This window comes from Pterocles gutturalis, unplaced genomic scaffold (genome assembly GCF_000699245.1).
Source record: "Pterocles gutturalis isolate BGI_N339 unplaced genomic scaffold, ASM69924v1 scaffold66, whole genome shotgun sequence".
Classification (NCBI taxonomy): domain Eukaryota; kingdom Metazoa; phylum Chordata; class Aves; order Pterocliformes; family Pteroclidae; genus Pterocles; species Pterocles gutturalis.
The window spans coordinates 91,133-103,579 of record NW_010097454.1 but is presented as its reverse complement, the minus strand read 5'-3'; the positions used below and the strand labels follow the sequence as shown (position 1 = coordinate 103,579).

General features: G+C 38.3%; 1 protein-coding gene across 2 annotated transcripts in view; it reads right to left on the bottom strand.

The window, feature by feature from the left end:
• The window catches only part of MYO1B (myosin IB), a 95,378-nt gene that overhangs the window by 7,733 nt on the left and 75,198 nt on the right, over positions 1–12,447 (bottom strand). Inside the window, exons 20-26 of one of the 2 annotated variants that reach the window (XM_010087337.1) lie at positions 9,907–9,975; positions 8,949–9,035; positions 8,585–8,671; positions 5,851–5,937; positions 2,616–2,690; positions 2,074–2,208; positions 1,059–1,165 (exon numbers count right to left, since the gene is read on the bottom strand). In XM_010087337.1, coding sequence (XP_010085639.1) covers positions 1,059–1,165; positions 2,074–2,208; positions 2,616–2,690; positions 5,851–5,937; positions 8,585–8,671; positions 8,949–9,035; positions 9,907–9,975 — 647 coding nt within the window. The remainder of the gene's footprint in view (positions 1–1,058; positions 1,166–2,073; positions 2,209–2,615; positions 2,691–5,850; positions 5,938–8,584; positions 8,672–8,948; positions 9,036–9,906; positions 9,976–12,447) is intronic. The other variant, XM_010087411.1, reaches the window with a different exon arrangement.

The window sequence follows — 12,447 nt, the reverse complement described above, 5'->3', positions numbered from 1 at the left end:
CTTTACTGTGCCTTGTTCCTGCTCAGCTCAAACCATGGCTTCTAAAAGAAAACTCTCCTGAGATCGCCGAGACCTTTGTTTTCAAGAAACACAATTTCTAAGGTCATATTCACTTAAAAAGTTCAACTCAACTTCTCTTTCAAGGATATCAGATCTCTATTTTGTCAGTTCTATTGCATGCATGCAGAAAAAAAAAGTGCATTCCTCAAGTAAAATCAGATACTACTGCACTTTTTCTTGAGTAATGTTAGCTCTGCAGATAGCAATGACAAGAATTTATCAGTTTTTAAGAACTCAATAATCTGAAAAACCAAAAAACTTATTTGCAGATTTTTCACATTTTTAAAAACACTCAAAAGAAAAAAAAATATTCTAAAGTGGAAATGAACTTCGAAGCACTTCTTTTGTTTTTTAAAGTGTCCTTTCAAAAAGATATATACCAACATATCTACCTCTTAAATTACCTAGTCTTCACATTGGAGCATTATGCTGAATGCATTAAGCTTGAACATAGGAGAGCTCCTGGCACGCCTCATCTGGGAGTGACATTGTCACAGTCTTGCAGTTCAGTCTGCTTTTATTGGTTGCAGGAACCAGCGTGATGGGAACTAGGGGAAAGGGTGAGAGTTACTCCCTTCTACACGTTCTCCAAACTTCTATGATGTGAACAGGTCACGGCGGGTTAGAACAACAAAACAGCATGGCTTCTGGACAGAAGTGCTCAGCATCACAGGATTAGTGGGCTGCAACAGCATCTCAGTTAGAAGCAAACTGAGGTCAACTGCCAGGATTGTAAAGTAAAATGATGGGGGGGACACTGTCAAACAAGGAAAATGCACTTTCTTGCTTAAGATAAATGCAAAATCTTGCTTAGTTTCCTAAATCTACGTAAGGATATCGAATTTATATTGTAAAGTAAAATGATGGGGGGAACAATGTCAAACAAGGAAAATGCACTTTCTTGCTTAAGATAAAAAGCAAAATCTTGCTTAGCTTCCTAAATCTATGTAAGGATAGCGAATTTATCGTACACTAAAATCAGCAGAACAAGTCATTACCTGGCTGGATATAAAGCCTTCTTGTCCTTGAAAAGTTCACTTGCTTCCAGTTTTTCTTCATATATAAGCTTCTGCTGATCTGTGAACTGGTCTCTGTACTTTTTACACTACAAAACATGATATATTAAACAAACCAAAAAATTATTCTTGCAAATCTGATTTGAAGCAGCAGCAGCACCACAGCCTAATGTTTGCTTATTGCTCAAGATGCACATTCTTTGTATACTTCTGAAGTGACTCAGCTCCATCTTACATGCCACTCTGGCGCAGTAACAAACAGTAGAGGTGTTTTTCTGCTCCACCATTCCAGATACTTTTGCATTACACCAAAAACAATCTCTAAAACATATAATTTAAGCATGCTGCATCTGGACATCAGCTTAATCTATCAGATACCAGTCACTGGAAGACTCTGTCTAAAAAGGTTCACAGAAACATCTACAGTTCTACAATTGCAGAAGTTTATGTAAACAGGCAGAAAGAACAAAACAGCTGAGAGGATGAATTTTGCAAAAAGAAAAACTGTTCCTTGAAAGTTCACAGAAACCATAGCCCACAAGATCAGTAAAACATCTCATCAGCGCTTAGACAGATTCTTGCTGTTCTCTCCATCCAAAGATCCAAAAAAAATTTCAGCTAACCACAGTTCATAAGTAAAAAATTCCACCCGATACTTCCAGTGTTGGTCTAAGAGCTAGTCCCAGTCCTGGCCATGGACACAAGTATTATAAGCTACCAATTAACTGGCAACAGGCATACTGCTTTTCTATTAAGTTAAAAGGTGATGGCAGGAAGCAATCCTCTCTCCCTAGCCCCAGAAAGGAGCAGGTAGGATAGTTATCCCCCGTGCAGGCCAAAGACAATGATCAAAAGACACACTTCTTCCAAAGAAGTAAAACATCCTGTCTGGAATGAGAAGAAATATATCCTAAAAATAGGCTCTTAATGAACAACACAAAACTACTGAAAATCATGTGATGAAGTTTGGTACAGACTGGAGGAGAATGTGTCCTACCCTCCACAAATGGAAAATCCTCTTTAGTTCCTTGTGGGTTGAATCCAAGAAAAGGTAAGGTCTCGCTGGCCAGTTTTTATCTATTGGTGATAAAGAAGGCATCTTATTCTTCATTTCCAGAAAGTATTTTTGCATCTGTGATAAAATTGAAGCAAGATGTTTTATTAATGTTCAAATACCAGAGTTACTGAAATAAGCAAGAAAAAGCAGATGGTCTGTGATTAAAAGCACAGTTACCAAACTGCAACCCTCAGCTTTCATAAACCTGAATTTGGATTTAAAAAGCCAGGTATACTGAGAAATGCAGATTTAGATATCACACAGGTGTGGGAAATGCTTAGTACCATTACCACACCTTCAAAACACTATCACTATCCTTCTTTACAACACCAGAATATTGAAGTTGTCGGTTTTCCATATGCTTAACTTGGATATTTCCTTACAAAGACTATCAGGGCCATAATACAGCTGTTACTCTTGCTAGAAAATAAAAATTTTAAACACAGAAAAGTTACATGTACTTTGTACAGACATATACATACAAGTCTCTGAAGGGTAAATTCATAAATTTTTCTTCCAGCGTTGGCTCTGAAGAATTTCCTGTACTCTCTACGGACCTGAAAAGTTAAACACACCCTTAAAGTGGATACAAAGAATGAGTTTGTTTGCACAGGTACTTTTTGTAAAGCTCTATGTCAGAAAATACTAAAAAAACCCCATATAAACATGCAAAGTTTTCCCTGAAATAGGAACATGAACTGAGTACACTTAAAATATATGAACCAGACTGTGGACCAAGAGGTCAGAAAGTTACCTCAGATGACCTGAGTACAGTCATTTGCAAATTTAACAGAGTATTTTAAATACTTTCCTATGAAAAGGCAAGCTATTCAAATATTGTTGAATTCACAGCATAAATCTATCTTCCTAGACTTTTGCACAAAGTTGGACTGGAAAAAAGTGAGGTGTCATCAGTGAGACATATTTTATTGTGTCTGAAGTGGCACTGAACTGCTGTTAGTTTCTCCTTTAAGATTCTTAATACATGGAGTTTTCTATCATAAAAAGGTGGGGTTTTTTCCAGAGCAGACTTATATTTCAAAAACTCTTTTCACACAAGCAGCGTTCATTCTAAAAGGAAAATAAGGTTTTGGTGCTTGATAAGAGCAGAAAATCAACACAAATGTTGCTTATTGTCAGCAAGTTTGGTATTTGCTCCTAAAGTTTATTTAAAAAGAAAAAAAAATCAAAAAGTAATCATTGAGAACCATTTTTGCAGGTGATACTAATTTTTTATACGTGCTTGTAAATGCAGATTTCAGAGTACTTGTTTTGCCCTTCGTATTTCTATCAGTTCTAATTAGCATAGTATCTAAATTTCCCCATCCGAAAACCCCATCTGAGAGTGAGCACCACCAGTTTGCAGCTTTATGCGAAGCCCAGGCTCACATCAAGTTAGCTGAAACATCTCCTATTTTTTTTTTTTTTTTCAAACTTTGGCACAGCCTGCAACACACCTGTTAAAAGTTTTGAGTAAAAACCAGGGAAAACATCGTGGCTTTGCATAATTTACCCCAGAGCAAATGTAGTGGTTTTAGCTAACACACTGTGTTGCTGAATTCACTGTAACCAGAAAATAAAGGGAAACCCATAAAGGAAAAGCCCACATCGACTTACAAGAAAACACTTGCTTGGTTTATCCTGGCACACCTTCTGCCCCATACTGAGTGTCGTGCATTTTAAGATAAGACAGCATTTTGAAAGCGAGAATCTGTCACCATTCTGGGATTTTAAAAACCCCACAGATAAATGGGTTTTGCTTAATTACACATTAAGATGCATGAACAAAACAGACAGCATTCAGCTGTCTTCATTCTATGCAAATACAGCAGGTAATTTTTTCCTCCTCACTTTACAAGAAAAAATATTAAGAGTTCTTATTCACTGATTTTCTGTAAGGTGTAGTGCTCTGTAATTAGTGTACATCCTTTATTTATTATTCAGGGATGGAAATTAACACACTCAAAGCCACTCTAACCACAGTCATCCCAAATCTCACCAGGTTCTCATAGACTGTCTTTAATGATGCTGCTTTATATTATTCTTAGGGAGCTGCAAGGTGTACAAATTAATTTGGAACAAAGGGACTAGTATACACCCACACATCCTATTGGTGCTGCAGGGAAGCTGCAAAGCAAGCACTGAGAAATGCAAGCCATTCCAGAAAAGCCTAAATCTGGAAAGTATCACAAATGCTATTAAAATCTACTTATCATACAATGAAAAAAAAAAAAGAGACTCAAGAATTAATGGTTTAATCTTGATCACTTGTATCAGCTCTTTAAATCTTCATTTTCATATTTCATAGGTGAAAATACTTTGCCATCAGACAAATGAGAAATGCCTGTGGTAACAGTGGTATATTGGAATTATAGACTACGTTCTTATTAAAAAAAATCTGCGTCTTTCAGGTGAGACAGAAGTGCTGCTTACCCTATTTAAAAAATACATTGAAAAACCACACCACAGCCAGGCAGAAACATATTTCTGCTGCAATGTACCTTAAAGGTTTTGGATTCATCAGTTCTCATTTAAATGCTGCTGTTTGATATAAAACAGCCTCTAAGTTCTCAGGAGGGACATATTCCTGTTTTAAAATCATAAAAACAGACCCACTTTGGCAGTAGTACCTAAAGTGTGATTCTGATCTGCAGAATGACTTCTTAAAATGGCTCCTTTGTATTTCCAGGTCTGGTTTCCATGTATGTATTGTAATGTATTTTTAATATATATAAAATATACATATATTAAATATAATTCTATGTTTTGTAATTGTTTTTCCCATTTCATCATTGTTAGAATAAGTATGAGAATAGAAGAGCTGGGCTTTACTCTGTATTATCAAGTAAATTGTTCCCTTTTATACTTCCTGGGCTTTACTCTGTATTATCAAGTAAAGTATTGTAGTCTACAATATCCCTGTTAGCAAAAGGGACATCCAGCCAAACAAAACCGATGGAGATTTCTGCAGTTCTTCAGGACTGCATCTGTAAATACCATGTGTGAAAACTGTATTATGTAAATCATTTGGGCACAGACCTGAAACATCTCAAGATGCCATTTTCGTAGTCTATTTACAGAGCAGAACTACATTTTTCCAGATTACAAATGCGTTTTCTTTTGCCAACCAGTCCTTGAAAGCAGGGAAAGAAAACAAAAGACTCTTGTATGCCTCCGTTTTTCTGGGAATTCACGGCTGCCGCCAGCCATAGGTAACTGCGTGCAATGCCAGGCCACAAAAAGGCTTAATGGAAGCACCAGGACATTATCATTAGCTTTACACCATGCCCTTGACACTGGGGTCGGGGGTCTCATGTGAGCAGCAGTGAGTCAAACAGCTCCACTCTACTTCCCTTTCAAACAAGCAGAGGTCACAACAAGAAAATACATCCTTGTAATCTTCCCAGATAGGATATTTGCCAACATAGGTCAGGTTTTTAAGTCAACAACCATTAACAGAGCCCCTTTAATCCGATATTTGTCTTTCACTTGAAAACTGAAATTCCCGATTGACAAGAAAACACTGATGCCTAAATACTGCTGTAAATTAGGCACTTTGATTTTCTCAGTAAAGTCCATGACAAAACTAAGCAATGCAATTCTGTGTCAAAATCATCCCTACTAGTGAGCCCACATAACTGCTTGTTTATTAAGTGTTAGTAAGTTGCCACGCTTTATTGAGTTCATGTTGACAGACAGGAGTGTTTGAGAAAGTACCTTCAGTCCAAGCCAGTAAGCCCAAATGACTGCAACAGCATGCTTACGCCTAGCCTCCTCCTTCAAGCGTTTCAATTCCCTTCGAGCCTAAAAGGTTTAGATAGTGAACAAAAGAGACAGCCCGATGCAGATAGCACAATGACTAGGAAAAGGCTTCTCCCAAACAGAACAGCCAACTTACAACTGAGATAAGGAAAGATGGAAGAACAGCGTTTAACCTTTACAACCCAAAGTGTCAGTGTGAATTGGTGTGAAGCCACCTAGGAGGGGAAAAAAGCCTCCAGTGCTGCTTAGGGGGCACGTACAGATAAGAATTTTGCCAGCCCCACTGTTCATTATCAGTGTTTCCATCTTGTCCTCGGTGCACACCTCGCAATCAGTGGTAAGGATCTCATAACTTGATTCTAATGGAGAACTTTGCCTGCAGTTGCATGATCAAAATGATGCGTATGAAAATCAAGACTTACTCAAATCTCCCTGTATAGTCACGTCTTCTGTCAAGTGCCTGGGCAGAACGGAATCAACTCTGAAACTACGTATGTAGCAATGAATTATCAGCACTCTATTGAGGGCTTTTATTCTGGAGATTATTTTTTATTTTGATCTTTATGTACTTTTAAAAAAAATTCTCCAGCTGAGATGAAGGTGTAACCCCCCCAAACCTAGTGCCTTCCTCAGGTACAAAGAGGTAGGCACCTACCTACATTCCATCAATCATTCCCATTTTAGGAAAGCAATTTGCAAGGTATTCTACAAACAAAGGTGTGGGCAATGTAATAGAATGTCACATTTTAGGAGATACTGATACATTTGTTATTCAGTTATCTGATGATAACAGTCAAGTACAACAAAGAGTTCCAGTATTATAGGATCAGCAGCTCTAGCAATAGATCTGCAGTTCTTAAGTTCTAAGTTGTCAAACAGACTCGGGCCACAGCAGTTCCAGCTGCTGCCATTGACACTCTTCTGATGTTGCTAGAAAGGTGAATCTGCATTAGATGTAGGCTTTCATAAAGAATATGCTTTCACTCATCTGCTTGGGACAAAAGCTCCTACTATACAGCACTGTAAAAACAAGGACTGCTCAGTATTTGTCTGTTTTGTGAAAAGGAAGGAAAATGAGTACTTGAGGTCTACAGATTTTTTTTTTTTTTTTTTTTTTGGTAAAGCAAGCAATCTCTGAAGATAACTTCATAAACTTTTGTTTTAAATATTCCCCTGAGAAAAGACAAAACATCACACCAATAACAAGTTTTATCTTTTATCAGATACTGTAATTCTTTTTCTCATATTAATTAAATTTAGATTATCTTTAGAGTTATGTATATGATTATATTTAGATTACATATTTAAGGAATTTAAGGAATAAGGAGGTAATTTTTCATTAAATTATCCAAATCTACTAAATATTTAAATGCGGAGCTTGAACACAGTTAATGCTATTGCATTGCTTTCTGGATGTGTCCTTAATTCTAAAGAATATCTTAAGCCTTAAGGTTAAGGGGAGTAAATATCACTTCTGCAGTACTGAACAATTTTTTGGGTGAAAGGAACTGTGGTTAAAAATACAATAAATTATCAATGTACTGCATTTAAGCAAACATAGAGGAAACAGTATGTCTGTCAAATTACATAGCTACCTAAACATCAAGATAGAACTGAAAAGATGCAAAATCACTCTAGTGTGAGGAAAAATCTGTACATGTGTGTTTGGATTCCCAGGGTTGCCATTTCATTAGAAATCTAATAGGTTTATATTAAAATAGCAAAGGTGAAACTCAGCATTATACTCCAGATGTAATTTGAGCACATTTCTCTTAACTAGTTGTCAAGGTGTTCTGACAACACCCTCCCTTCCCTCCCCCCGTAAATAATAACTGGAAAATGTTTTAAACAATGTATTTACTGAATTTAGTTTTCAACTCAAATTACAAATTTATTAATTGAAACCAATAAATTTTTGGCCTCTAGTGAACAGCATTTCAAATGTTCACATAACCCACAACTGCAGGCTGGGGATTAGGAAGAATCTTTCAGTGGGACTTTGCTTCTGAAAACAAACAGCTGATGCTGGAATTCCTGGGATTTTTCTGGGGCTGTAAGTTTAGAATTGAAAGCTAACATCATTTTCTGCTAAAAGATCAGGTCATAAAACCGTACTTTCCTTGTACATACTGAAATTTTCTTACTGGTTCAAATCACAGACAATTAAACCAATTAAAACTAAATTTAGTAAAACTTGGTAGCATTGGTTTGAACTTATAAATGAAGACTGTCCAGGGTGCAGAATATCCAGCCTGGTGAAAATCTCAACTGGATCACTAACACAGTGTCACTGAAAGCACTTGTTCAGGGCGGGGGGCGAGGGGAACACACCAAAAAACCCCAACCTTCTCTCCCCCCTGCAAACCATGCTTTGCACATTTACATGTAGCTGAATGCATTTCCTATTTCGAGGATGCTGTAGTCTAGTAATTTTTAATCTAGTCTAATGGCTTGTTAGTGCAAATGACTACCGGGTTGCCATGCAAAGAATTTCCTACTCTATAAAAAACTGACATACAGAATGTTGTCAGATTTATTAAGTGTGGCATGAATGGAGATGGAAGGAATCAATTATCATGCTCTATTATTTTAGTCAATTGTATTAGTCATTAATTCTCACTATTTACTACTGATAAATGTTGATATTGTTGGGTGATGAAGGGGGGCATGTGATATGTGCATGAAGTACCTTATATCCAAGCCAGTAAGCCCAAATAACAGCAATAGCATGTTTATTTCTAGCCTCCTCCTTCAGTCGTCTCAGTTCCCTTCGTGCCTGTGATGCATTTGAAAATGGGATATAGAAAAGCTTAGGAAAGAAAAGGTTACTGCAAGTTCCCAATGGTGCAAGAAAGAAAGAAAGAAACCAGTCACTACACACAGGAAATATTAAAGCGTGCCCCAGCTTCCCAGATTGCACTAGCTAAAACATGTTAGCAGCAAAAAATAGCAGTTTAAGCCACTGAAAATATTCACAGGTAACTTTATCCTGAAGGGCCTTCTTCATTTTGTGTAGAGACAATTACGTGCACAATTTGTTGCCATTTTCTTACCTGGGTACCATGCCAATAAGCGGCAATTATTGTGGCAGCCTCATTACAACGCTTCTGATGCTTAAGCTCCCGAAGAAGTTTCCGAGCCTGTAAACAATTCAAAACATTATTTTATTCAAAAAATGACTATAATTTATTTATTCTTGTAAACTAAGGCATTGCAACCTGTAAATCTAGGCAAAACCAAAAACCAGTGCCTCCAAATCCCCAAGCAAATAAATTCATAAATGCCACGCAGTCTGACATTCACTCTTTCAGGGAGGATTCTGTGCACAAGTGAGAGCTTGGGACCGGCAGTTCAGGGGATCCTCATTCAATGTTTAGTTTTCTGCCAGATTTGCTGCATCACCTGAGATATCTATATGTCTGTCTGTACACTGTCAACAATACTTTTCCTCCACACACACAGTATATGTCTTATCCATTTAGACTGCAATAAAGAATAAATCACAAGTAGATTGCCTGGCTTCAGAGCGCACTAAAGGCTGCTGTCATCCATGGCAGTGCTGCCGCAAAAGAGCATGTTCTCTGATGACAAACAGAAAACCATAACTCAAGATGAGATGATGCTTTTACCCAGTTTTCTTCAAATAACGCTCATGGGAAAAGACAGCACATCACTAGTTAGACTGAAAGGATATTTTTAATTAATTTAAGCAAAATAATAAAGACAAAGTAAAAATCAAGAAAAATAGTAAAACCAAATCATGCTAGCTTATTGCTGGCAAACTTTAAAACCTTCTGAGCAAGAGAGGGCTGTTTATAGGATTTTATAGCCTGAGCTACATGCAAATGTCCCAAACTCACCTCCTCTGTGGCAAAGACAAGTCGGCTAAGGCACAGCCACAGCTCAACAGACAGCAGGCATGAAAGTCAGGAGGGTCAGTGCACTTGGAATCTGTTTTCTGACCTGCTCCTTACCTCACCATGCAGACAGAGCCACAGTAACAGGACTCACCTTCCATCCTCTGATGTAGGACTGTACTATAATAGTCGAACTCTTTATCTTCTGATACTTTTTTTGTTGCTGTATTGGAAATAAATACGTGATGCTTAGAACAGAATATTGCAACTGTAAAGTATTGTATAATGAAATTTTCATTACTCATGCTTAACAATGCTATTAGGGATACAAGTGCTAAATGTAAAAACTGAACAAATTTTGTGAAACACAGTGAAACAACGCAATACCCAGTGACCAAGGCTCAGCCCATTCCTGGCTATTCTGGAGCAGGGAGAGTCCCAAAACCACAATCCCAGAAAAGAGATAAGAGCTCAAGAGTCCAAGACCCAACCAAGAGAATGAGATGAGCCTGAGAGAAGGGTGACCCAGAGAGAGGAAGCAAACTTCCAAGCAGATCCTCGTCTATATACTGGGCATGCTGCGCATAATATGGAACACACCATTGGCCAATTTGGGTCTCAATCCTAAGCCTAAAGTTGAATCCTAGGCTAGTAACTGGGGCTGTGCTCCCTCCCAGCTTCTCCTGCCCCTGCAGACACTGGCACAGCAGAGAAGCTGAAAAGTCCTTGACTGTCCTGGCATTTGTTGCTGTATTGGAAATAAATACGTGATGCTTAGAACAGAATATTGCAACTGTAAAGTATTGTATAATGAAATTTTCATTACTCATGCTTAACAATGCTATTAGGGATACAAGTGCTAAATGTAAAAACTGAACAAATTTTGTGAAACACAGTGAAACAGCGCAATACCCAGTGACCAAGGCTCAGCCCATTCCTGGCTATTCTGGAGCAGGGAGAGTCCCAAAACCACAATCCCAGAAAAGAGATAAGAGCTCAAGAGTCCAAGACCCAACCAAGAGAATGAGATGAGCCTGAGAGAAGGGTGACCCAGAGAGAGGAAGCAAACTTCCAAGCAGATCCTCGTCTATATACTGGGCATGCTGCGCATAATATGGAACACACCATTGGCCAATTTGGGTCTCAATCCTAAGCCTAAAGTTGAATCCTAGGCTAGTAACTGGGGCTGTGCTCCCTCCCAGCTTCTCCTGCCCCTGCAGACACTGGCACAGCAGAGAAGCTGAAAAGTCCTTGACTGTCCTGGCAGCAACTGTAAACCTCAGTATGTTATCAGCTTTCTCTTCAGCACAAATCAAAAACTCAGCCTCACACTAGCTACTGTGAAGAAAGTTAATTCTGTCCCAGCTGAAACCAGGACATTTGACCAAGCAGATCAGAGCACAGATTCTGTGTTCAGCTGGAGGGGAAACAAAGCGCATCAACAATGCTGCATGGACAATGTCCCTCTCTGTTTACAGAATCACCAAGTTCATGGTCAGCAGCACAAAAGTGACATGGATTAAATACTAACAGTAACAGCTTTATTTGTTCTTACCACCAACAGACTAGCATACAAACCATCACAAATGTTCTGATCTGTTAGCTAAGCTTTTTACCATCTTTTCATATGACTCGTGCTGTTCCTAGTACCTGCAGTGCCTTTATAATACCAAATGCTGGTGATAACTTAGGAACAGGAAAAAGAAAACCCATGGATTCCTGAATGCTAGAATATAATCCAAGTGTGCCAGTTTGAACAACAGATTTCCTGGACAGATGAGCATTTTCCTTCTAAAAACCTCAGTTCTCTAGCAGACCAGTGGTTAGTATAATACTAAATGAACAACAATTGACAGACTTTGCAGGAAGGCTTTTAGACTCCACATTCAGCCCACTCAACTACAGTGAATGTCCCTGCGAGCAAGCTAGAAAAACTCCCCTCTAGGCCACATTCATGCCATGACTGACATCTGTCATGCCTTGCAAGGGAACAGACAGGCGAGTGTCTGCAGATCTTCTAGCCGAGCCTCCAGCACAAGGACTTGTCAAGAAGATTAGTTCATGCAAGGGATTCCTTATGAAACCTCCCAAATCACAGTGCCCAACAGTCATGTTGGGTTAGGAGAAGGGTGCCCTCCATCTACATGAAGAGGCAGAGTAAATATTGCTGCTGTCACCCGTAAGTCATTCTGAGGGTCTTGCATCATCCTGCATTCAAAGACTATTGCTGCTGTATTTCACCACTGAACCAGTAAAAGCCTATAGCTAAGAAATCAACAATGATGTGAATGTAGTCACATATTTGTTTTCATTTCTTTATATTAAAGTTGTGCCAAACTAGCCGTGGAAACTCCTCTTTGAATTCATTAAGGTTGCATGAGATCATAATGAAGCCATATGGGCACAATGCAATTCTGTACTGATGCTGTTTGTAGAAACAGTGCATTCAATCAGAGAAGTTCAGAGAGAAGAATTTTTACAGTGAAAAAGCATTTATTCATATTTTTTCCAAGTTATCTATACTTCTCTCTTATTACCCAAGATAACTGAACCAAACTCTAACAGCTTTCAAGATAATCAACAGAAGTACTTGTCAACTGAAAAACAGTGATTATCAGTTCTGCAACTTGCAGTTTAAGAAGATGTTTTATTTCCATATCATATATCTTATCAAGCTTTCGGATAGGCACACAAC